Source organism: Belonocnema kinseyi, chromosome 6 (assembly GCF_010883055.1).
Source record: "Belonocnema kinseyi isolate 2016_QV_RU_SX_M_011 chromosome 6, B_treatae_v1, whole genome shotgun sequence".
NCBI lineage: Eukaryota > Metazoa > Arthropoda > Insecta > Hymenoptera > Cynipidae > Belonocnema > Belonocnema kinseyi.
The window spans coordinates 131,280,519-131,291,967 of record NC_046662.1 but is presented as its reverse complement, the minus strand read 5'-3'; the positions used below and the strand labels follow the sequence as shown (position 1 = coordinate 131,291,967).

The 11,449-nt window shown below is 31.9% G+C and overlaps 1 protein-coding gene across 1 annotated transcript in view; it reads left to right on the top strand.

Moving 5' to 3' along the window:
* Positions 1–9,284: 9,284 nt before the first annotated feature.
* Positions 9,285–11,449, top strand: part of LOC117175599 — a 16,919-nt gene continuing 14,754 nt past the window's right edge. The window contains exon 1 of the mRNA XM_033365307.1: positions 9,285–9,369. Coding sequence (XP_033221198.1) covers positions 9,285–9,369 — 85 coding nt within the window. The remainder of the gene's footprint in view (positions 9,370–11,449) is intronic.

The window sequence follows — 11,449 nt, the reverse complement described above, 5'->3', positions numbered from 1 at the left end:
AAAAAGTGTTTTTGTTTTTATAATTTCTTTCAATATAAAACAATATATTTAAGATATTATTAATACTTTAAATAACATTCTGCTAGGTTAAAAAAACCCTTTCTTATCGGCTCACATCGCCTACTTTCATTAATTTCAAAAAATGTTAACTTAGATTTGATCGCAATTTGATATTGAATAATTTTTAATGATTTGAAAATATGGCAGATTCATCATATCTGGTTTTAAAAATTGTCAGATTTTTGAAGACGTTACCTTCAACTTCCTTTTGTATTAGAAATAAACAGTTTCATGACAAAATACTATTATTCACTTCTCGAAAAGAGATCTCTGTAGAATAAAGTTTTTAATCAGACAATATCGGATTACCTAAACATGCTGGAAGACTATAATAAATTGTTCCTTACAAACATGTTACAAAAGTTTATAACTTTAAGACACTAAAGTGAAAATATTTTAAATTATTCAATTTATCAATATTAGATAAGCAATTTTTGATCTTTTAAATCTTTTCCATAAAATTAAATCTTCTTTTCATTCAAATATTGTAAAGAAGAAGCGGAGCGAACTCTGCATAGAACTCCTGGAACTGTTGAAATTTTTAAATTCAAAGTTTTTGGGCCACTTTAAACTGTTTTAGCTTTTTGGGTTTTGATTTTATCGAAATGTGTTTTAAGTCACTTTGATAGAGCTCTTAAAGGGGTGGGGCAGAACTCTAAACCGATCTGTTTTAAATTTAAATTTTTCAAACTAAAATTATTGGACCACTGTAAAGTGATATTATTGTTGGGTGTTTATTCAATCAGAAAGTGGTATAACAGTTTTTAAGGGCAATGTTCTAGCAGGGGGGGGGGGGCACTCTATTTAGTGCTCCTGGAACTATTCATAAAATGTTATTAACCATTTTTTATCCACTTTCAAATAGTGTAACTTTTTCAGTTTTGATGTTCTTCAAATGTGGCATAAGTCTTTTTGATAGAGCTCTTAGGGGGGGGGGGGGTAGAACTTTAAACCGATCTTCTGGATATCTTTAATTTTTTAACTTGAAAATTTTGGGCCACTGTGTACTGCTGTTGCTTTTTGGGTGGTAATTCGATCAAAAAGTGGTATAACAGTTTTTAAGAGCAATGTTTCGGCGGTGGGGCAGTTTCGGGTTAAATGACCAACCCTGCTTACAACGCAAATAGGACTTCGTCAAAAAATAATCATTTTTAGAATATTAAAGTTTCAATAAGATCACTGATTTCTGGGCTCATCAAAAATACCAACACCGATTTTTGGTCTCTAACCCTTAACACAATAGACCAAACCCTTTATTCACTGTCAGTATATTTAGGCTAATTGAAAATTCGAATTCGTATTTATAGATATGTGTCTCACTTTTCAGATGTAGGGGAGTGTTTTACAAAAAGTTTCAATTATTGGAGAGCCCATAAAGCGCACAATACTATTTTCTATTTTGTTTTTTCCAGGCTTAAGTTTCTACCAATGGCAGTTTTTTTTTACATAGAGGTAGTTCTTAAAATTCTTGTATTTTATATTCGAGTGACTAAATAAGCCCAAAATCTGATGCATTTTGTGTTTTGCAGATTTTAATTTTAGCAAGGGAGTGGTTTTTTTTAACATTGGGATCGTTTTTGGGATTTTTTTGCGTGTATTTGGGAGCCCAAAATAAGCGAGAAATTTTGGCTTACTTTGTTCTTTTCGAATTTGAGTTTTTACATAAGGGGTAGGTCTTATTTTTAGTAGAGGTGGTTTTTGGAAATTCGTGCTTGATGCATTCAAGAGCTTTAAAATAGCCCATAATTCTGACGTGCTTGATTTTTTTTTTTAATTTTATATAGTGGAGGTGTTGGCTTGATTTAAGTTAGCGCCTCCCCTCGAAATTTGTATTTTTATAAAGAGTAGTGAAGCCCAAAAATTGGCAATGCAGCCCAAAACAGCCCTAAAAAAGCCCAACATTCTGATTCAAATAAATTTAGGAATTTCGTTTATGGAGGTGCTAGCTTGATTGATCTCTAATCTTGGGCAATTTGGAATGGCACACAATACCCCCCAACACTCATGCTGACCTCCTTTCCAACGCCTCCAAAAAAACGCATCTAAAAATTTATTTTTGTCATTATTCTCGAAAAGTCTTGATTTTAGGAAAAACGTTTTAAGTATAAAAAATATGTGTTCCGACGAGATTTATAACTTTTGTGAAAATTTTTTTTCGAAAACTATCATTTTTCGATATATTGTAATCGTTTTTTTTCAAAGAAGGTCAAAATTATCAATAACTTAATTTATATACATTTATGCCAAAAATATTTTTAGTTTCTGCAAATAGGGATTAAAAGGACACTCAGGGCATTTAAATGAAGATTGCACGATTGAAAGTTTTTTAAGTTTTTTCTTAGTTTACGTGTGGCATTGGGGAATTTTTGATCGGTTCACAAAATTAGAATTTTGTTTACAATATAAATATTGCAGAGGTCTTGAGAATTCAAAGGGTCATATCCACGGCGTGATAGTAATAATTTTACTCACAGCTACCTGAGACCAGTACGTAAGGCAGTGGCAGATCCGGAGTGGGCGGTCGGCTTCAGACCCCCTCCCCCCTCCCTGGCGAAATCGAAGTTTTCACTTTTTATGGTACGCTGTCCCATAGAATATTTCGATCCGGGACCGAAAAATTTTATGGTCATGATCGTCGTAGAAAATCACAATTGGGTATAACTTTTTTATGAAAAATCTTAAAACTTCTTCCATTTGATAATGACATCATTTACTCAAAATTGAAATCCAAGTTACGAAAATTTTCAATTTTCAATGAATTTTAAACTTCGCGCGCAACATACTTCTTGAGCCATTATGAATGCGCTTGAAGTCATCTTCAACAGAAGTTAATGACGTTTTTTTTTTTAATTTTTAACGCTGCAAAAAAAAAGGATAGCAATTACTCCGTGAGTTTCTGATTACAATTTTAACGTAGAATCAGAATTCCAAGAAATTAAAAGTTAATCTTGCGTTTTTTTCAGCTTTTTACGAAGGAACTGAAAGGGGACTCAGTGGCGTCTTTAAGGGCACTTTTTAGAGGCTACTTTCGGTTCCTTCGGTCCGCCAGGGTATTACGTCTCCTTTATACGGTCATAAAAAAGCAATTTTCACTAACTTCTCTTTAGGATATTTTCGAGAGGAAAGCAATGATTTGGTTCATTTTTTAATCCGAAAATTATTTTCTTTACAACGGTTGCAGAACTATAAGAAGTAATGTAGTTATTTAAAAATAATTGTTTGAACAAAAAAAACCGCATTGAGATTTTTCGCTGACGAATTTAGGGGTGTTTTAATTTTCTTAATAAGACTATTAGTTTTTTGTAAAATGATTTCATAAGTTTTAAATCTATATCTGTGGCAAACTTCAAGGTCGTAAATTTCCGACGCTGCACTGTAAAAAGTATTGCTAAAAATTACATTTTGTTCTGTAATCTTTTTCTATGATTATTGTGGGAAAATTACACGTTTCTCGTAAATTGAAAGTGATTATTAAAGGAATTTTACCATAAATGAATGAAATTTACAATGAACGTGTAATTTTCCCACAACAATCATATGACATAAAAATATCAGTGATTTTTGTGGGAATTTTACACTAAAGTGTAACTAAAATAAGAATGTAATTTCACAACGTTTATGTAAGCCTCCAACGATTAGTGTAATTTCACACGCGGAGTGTAATATGTTTTACAGCAGTCATGTAAAATTCCCTAGTCCTTGTAATTCCGCTGTTGAACGCTTGATGGCTTGATAACCTGCGAGGCTTGCGAGTAAATTCAGTGCAAGATTGTGCAAAATTTTAGTGGCATTCGGATATATTTTAAAATTGAAATCGTGGGTTGTGCTGGGTTGAGCGTATCACAAAGGCATAGCGCAATGTGTTTTACTTAAATAAATTTGTTCGCATGGTTAGCATGCTTGCAAAAAAAATGTATTTGTTTTGTAACAGAAAACCAAACAAAAAGTTTAATTTTTTCTGCCTAATAAAATCATGACTTCTTTTATTTATATGTCTTATTATTCATACGATTCGATTTAATTAAAGCATACATTAAGGATTAAGTGATTCAAAATATCCGGGCAGGTCATTGCGCATGCGCAATTTTTTACGTGCGGCGTTTTACAGCATCACTGTAATTTCACAAGGCGAATGTAAAATTACATTCTTCCAAAACTGCGTTTCACCACCTGTGTGTGATTTTAAACTATCATGTTATTTCTACCTGATTTTGGTAAATTTCCCACCGTAATCACTGGTATTTTTATGTCCTATGGTCTTTGTGGTAAAATTACATGAAACTTTTTACAGTGTGGTGTAAGCCTGCACACAACGAGAATTTTGAACAAATATTTTTTTAAATATCGAAGTTTTTACAATTAAGGACTAACGAATAAGTTTGTCTGCAATTTGAGCGTTACTAGCTTTTCGCGCTGTAAACTGGGGTCTGTGAGGCCCGAACGAAATTTACTACGTCGGTTGCTCCGAAATCATAGAAGGGTCCAAGCTGTATCCCCCTCCCCTGAAATATTTATTTTAAATTTATATTTGCCAATTCGATAAATTTGAAAGAATTTGGCTAAAAACTAAGCTTAGTCTAAAAAAATATAAAAATATAATGAGCCTACGAAGGAACAATGTCAAAATTATTTGTTAATCGTATTTTAAATAAAATAGAACGAAAAGGAACGTAACGAAACTTTCGTTACGTTCCTTTTTGTATTGTTCCACATAAAACTTTGACGAAACACAAATTTGACAATGTGCCTCCGAAGCTGCATTATTTTTCAGTGACTTTCATTACTTAACACTATGTTTAAGTAAATTATATGGATTTTTAAGAAATAATTGAAAATATCTGAAAATACCCCTTAATTTTGTTCGAATCCCTGGTTCACAGTCTAAGTTAACTTCTTGTGGAGGTAAGTAAAACATTTTGTTTCACATTTTTTTCGTTATTAGGACCCTATTTGACTACATAGAAATTTTTATGTGATTTCTCAATGTTTAAAATATTTTCCAGTGGTATTCAAAATGGCGCAACGTAGTGCCGAGCACAGTAAAAAAATATGTTCAAAATGATACCGAAATCAAGAGAATTTTGATCGGCTGGAGTGAATGATTGACCTTTCAGATCATAATGATCTCAATCTGCGTCAAAAATTGGCCGCCATTTTGCTTAGTCTGACAAATAAACCAGCATACAAGATTCAATTGACCTGAATGTACTATGATAATGGATTATGATATCGAGAGTCAAATGATCGCTGGAGCAAAATGCTCTGCAAATGAAATTGATCCTTTTTTTTAGTATCATATTTATCATATTTTTAATACATTTTCAAGTCATGTTATAACTTTCAAAACTTTATTATAAATAATTTTTTTCGAACAGTACTACTCTAATGGGTAACTATTTTTCATGAGAAATTTGCGTGGAAAATGAAGCATTCCTTTTTGCAATAGCAAGTATATTGTCCATATTTTTAATTGTTTATATGCAATAAATTGTTCGACATTATTTTTCCTCTTCCTGTTTGACTGATTTATAAAATAGAAGGCTTAATGATGTTGCATAAATTTTGCAAGATTTTTCCTATCACTTTAACAAATAAAAAAGACCCTTGGGGCTTACAGGCCTCCGTGTACATGCTTAGAGCCCTCACCCGGATAACCCGAGAAAAATTTTAGAACAAAAATTAAACAATAATATATCTTTTAAACTCTGATGACTTACATTTTCACGTAGGTGAAACAATGTATACTAGGATGGCTCACACCATTTTTTTAGAGGATAACGATCCCTCCCATTTCATTCCAAATCCGAAAAAAGATATTTCCGTGATTTTTTTGTTTCAACCGGTGCCGGTCTTTACTTGAAGTATTCCACGTAAAATGCATGGCAAAAAATTAATTTTTTCAGTTCTTTAAAAAATGGCTTAGGGTTTGACAAGATGTGATGGCAAAGTATAGAATTAAGTGTATCAGTCATATGGGTTTGACACTCCTAACACTTACTAAATGGAATTGGTTTAATTTTTTTTCATTCCTTTTTTCGCAAAATATTATTAGCATTCGTATATTGGAATATTTATTAACATTAGTTCATTAATTTTAAATTATTTAAGCAAATGGAATTTGTTTCAATAATTTTTGCTTTTAAAATAAATTTTATTTTTTTGAAACCAGTGTTTTTTAAATTCGTCGAACTGGCACTTTTTCATCGTTAATAACATAAATTTACTTTTAAATATTTTCAAATTTTATAAAAAAAATTTATTATTATTTATTTTCAACAACCTTTAGTTCGGTTTAAAAAATAATTGCTTAAACAAATTACATATTGTTTAAACAATGAATACGAATTTATTGTTTAAACAAATGGAAAATATTTTAGAATAAATTTACGCCATTAACGATAGTAAAGTGCCAGTTTGACAAATTGAAAAAAAGAAACTTTTTTAAACACATATTATTTTTCTACATAATTAAAATCCACTCGGGCAACAGTAATAATTTTAATTTTTTTTAATGTTTGAAAAAAGTTCTATTTAAACAAGTGGAATTTGTTTAAACCATCAAAAATTAATTAACCAATGTATCTAAACATCCTACTTAAGAAATAGAATAAGTTTTTGAATAAAAAAAAAGTTTTCAAAACAATTATTTAAACAAATTCCATTTGTTTAAGTAACTGAAAATCAATTTAACCAATTTTTGTAAATATTCCACTGTATCAACGTAAATAATTTTTATGAAAAGAAGACAAAAATACAGTTCTTAAAAGTTTGATTCCATGAAGAATTGACATTTTTGGTTTTAAGGGTAGTTTTCAGGGACGCATGGGGGTGTGTAGGGGGGTCGAAACCATATGTCTGATACATGAAATGCTTTGTTGGATAATTCTCTGCAAGCCTTTATACATTCCCGTCACATTTACCTAAACTCTAACAAATTATTTCAAAAACTTAAAATAGTGATTTCCCCCATGCATTTAACATGGAAAATTTTAAGTCGAAACCGGCATCTGTTAAAATCTAAGTAAAAAGAATTAGGTTTTTCTTTTATCGGGTTTGGAATCATTGATTTTTGTACCACCCTAGTGTAAACCCATATAGGGCAATGGGTACAGCGATTGACCACCTTTGGCAATGATTGGATACTTCAAATTTTTCATATATTAAGAAATATTAACAATTAAAAGTTATAATAAATAGGGCTGAGTGTTTTGAAAACAACTTTCATTGTTTATTAAAAGCTTTATTTGTAAATATTTCTGAATTACGTATATGTAAGGTAAATGTCCAATCATTGGATGGTGGTCAACCATTGTACCCATTACCCTAGTCAAACTTAGAAATTCGAATTGTTTTAGAAGGTACATAAAATACTGTGAAAATGTATGTAATAAATTTTTCACAATTACTTATGTTTCAGCTGACAAAGAGTCAAAATGAGTAGAAGCAGTCGAAGAAAGGTGACTAATTATTGATTTCGTAATATTACAACATTGTGCCATGGATCATATTTACAAGATAGTCACTTTCACACATTATTTGCAGAAGCGTCGAGGATCAACGACTTTCTACACAGTTTTTGCTGATAAGCAGAGTTTTATTGTGCCCAATCACTGGATAAATTTTGAAAAAAATACTTTAGTGTATCCCAAAAAATCGGGAGAGGGAACTAGAGCGGCTAGAAAAGCTTATTCCTGTGAACCTGAATGTATAAATTACTCCATCAAGAATATATCTAATGAACTTGTTATATCATTCGCAAACAGAGTTCATTAATCTACTTTAAGATTTAAGAAATTTTACTTTAGTTTTTTTAATTCTTAAATTTAAAACAAATCATGTGCGGTTCATATAATTACAATTTTCTTAAATTTATGCAGAGACATTCAACCAAGCTCGTGATGTGGAAAAAAGTTCGATGTACATTTCGTCCTCCGACGAACAACTTCGGCTATTAACTACAAATTTTCTTCTCCCAAAAAGATTATCAAAAAGAAAAGAATATGGCGATTTTGTAGATGAAGACGATTTACATAGTACGTAATGCATAAAGCATCATAATATAACAACATATTTTTAATCATAAATATTAAAACATATTTCTTTTATTCTAGAGAAATTAAAAAAAAAAACAAGTTCGAAGTTGTAGCTTCTGGGAATCCAAGAATAACTCCTGATAATCAATGGGCTGATCCACCGTGTAAATACGAAATAATTCCTACTACAGGTAAAATTTAAATGTAAAAATTTTTTAATATACTATTAACAAATCCAGAGCTGGATGAAGGTGTATGGGGGCCCGGGACAAGAAAAAAGCGGAGGTCCTTTAAATTAATAAATATCTATTATTAATTGTATTTTTACGTTTGAATAAAAAATTAACACTTTAAAAATACATATTTTTTATCATTAAGTGAAAGACACTTCACGTGCTTTCTAAAAGGCAAAATCGTCAATGATTTCTCCAAAGTCCATTTTTCGTTGTAAATCACTCTCTATACTGAGCAATGACAAATGTACGAGACTTTTTTGTATCATCGCCGTACGTGGCCTATTTTTAATAATTTTAATTATGGAAAATGAACGTTCTCTGCTGCAATTAGACACCAACAATACCAAGTAATTCTCAATGTAATCTCAATGTTAGGAAATGCAGCTCTCAAGTGTTTATTTGTCAGAATCCTGTAGAACATTTCTTTTGGTTCACTATCGACATTGTAGTCCTTCTTGATAGCATCTATTAATGCTACAAATTGGATTAACTCGAAGTTTGTGGAGGCCCTCATCATGTGTGGGCCCGGGGCTTTAGCCCTAGTTGCTCCGCCGTAAATGCGGCCCTGAACAAATTCATCAGAACCTTGTCATTAAATATGTTTATCTCTTATTGTCTATTTTCTTTAATGCTCAAAAATTTAAACTTGTGATTTTTCTGCTCACTTTTTATATTTTTGCCACTACAGAGAATCAGTCCCTTGAGGAATGCCGTGAAGGCGTGGATCAAAATGAGAAACGGTGGCGCGAATCCCAAAATAGCTACACCAACGATCGATCTAATCAGTGACGCTTTCGCGATAAGAAGGACCACAAAAAGCACAATTCAAAACATTCCTATGGTAAGTTTCTGTTTGAAATATCAGGGTTTTTACTTTATCGTTTGGAATTACATAGCCTAATGTGAATTATTTACTTATTTCACAATGCAAGAAGTATTAAATACGGCCATAAAGATGGACGGTACTGAGGACCGATCTCATCAATCTCGTTCACAAGACAAGGAACACCACATATCACAAGGACCAAAACACTTATCTGGTAAGTTCCTTTTCAAAATCTCAAGGGACAAGACCTACAAATCTTTTTTTAAGAACTTATTTTTAAAAACTAGCTCCGTGAAATTATTAAAACTGTTACACACATTTTAATATGCATTTTAGATTGAAGAAAGTTTAAGCGCGCCTAGGGCATGCGACTGTTGTGTCTCGCGCTTCGCGCTCAATTATGTATTTACCTCGCGCTATGCTCTAAATTTTTGGTATCTCTCCCATATTGAATATCCCGTAAACGTACCAGGGTTATCCTGGATATCCTGAGGTTATCCCTGGCATATGCAAATTTCCGCCTTGCAGGATATCCGACGGGTTATACCTGAGATATCCTTGGGACAACCTGGGAGATAAATGGGATAAAATGGGATATCCCGATATATCCTATTGCTGTGAGGGTAATACATTCTCATCGCGCATCTCGTGCTTTGCACTTGATTTTGTAAAAATGTGAACTTTTCTACATTATGTTCAACCATTATACTGGTTAAATATGCCATTACTATTTTTTCTGGTTAAAGTAATCAGAATTCTGATTGTTTTAATCCACATTTTTGGGTAATTTAAACATAATTCTGTTCGATCTAACCAGAAAAAATAGTAAGAGCTTATTTAACCAGAATTCTGGTTAATTTAACCAGACATTCTTTTAATGATAAATTACCCTGATCAATGTATCATTTCAAACATTTATATTATTACAATTTATAATATGCTTCTATATTAAAACAAATATATTTTTGTCTTGTTTTCTGTACTTAAAGAAAGTGCGCATTCCACACAACAAAATTTGCTATTAAAAATGTTATTGTAACATGTATCGTTTTTTCACAAAATTATTTGTTTAGTTTCAATTTTATTTTTCACAATTTAAACAAAAAATGTAAATCCTAGCGCATACGTAGACACGGGCCGTTCCAGACTGTCGGTCGCCCGGAAGTAAATTTCAATTCACCGCCCTTTCAATAGGAACTTTCAAATCAAAGTGTTTAAAACTATTCTAAATTCAAATTTTAATAATAAATGAATAATAATGCATAATAAATGATAATAAATAATAACGATTATTAATCATAATGGATAATAATTATTGTTAATAATAATTTTGATAAATATTAAATAATTTTTAAATTAATAAATAGTTCAATAAATTATTACATTATATCCAAATTATTTGTAGAGGGAAAGTAATAATGTGAAAAAGATTTTGTTATCGTTTAAGGAAATATTTATTTGACATCCCGCGTGGAAAAATGTTCTAGCGCTGGCCTGGTTCAGACCAGACCGCAAGGTTCTCAGACCTGGCGCTGACCAGATGGTCTGGCCTGGGCCTGGCCAAAAGTGTAACGTTTTTTCTGGCTAGCCCCAGACCAGACCGTCTAATCAGCCGCTAGACATGGGCTGGTCAGCCGCTAGTTATGAGCTGGTCAACCGCTAGTTATAGGCTGGTTAGCCGCAAGCTATTGGTTCGTCAGCTACTAGTTAATGGCTGATCGATTAATGTTTTATCGTTGAAAATCAAATCGTCCATGTTTAGAGGATCCGCTTTGAGGATATGCTCAAAAAGCAAAACATGATTTCCTAGAAAAAAATGTAATACACATGTTTGATATAATCAGTAAGAATTCAAATTTTGCGTGAAAAATATACTGCCATCAATAAAATCAGTCAATTAAATTATCGTTTCTAATGTTTATCAATTTATAATAGATAAAAGGTACGTTTGTACTTACTATTTATTTAATAACTTAATACAGTTTTGGTACATTCTATGCCTCCGCTTTTACAGCAAAATTTTAGCTGCATTCATATATTATTAGCAAAATAATAAGAAATATAGACAGGTCGTGACACTTGATCGACAAAAACTAGCACTGTTTCCGAGAGGTCGAAGCCAAGCACTGTCAGAATACTTCAAGTTGTGACGTCAACTGGCAAGATGTCTGCACGCCGAGGGCTAAGCAATGAATTACAATTGTGGGTCCGGATGCAATAAGGGCACATAAAATTTTTTCGTGCGAAAACGAAGTCCCCTGGAGGCTTTAGAAAAAATTTTCGAATTTTAATTT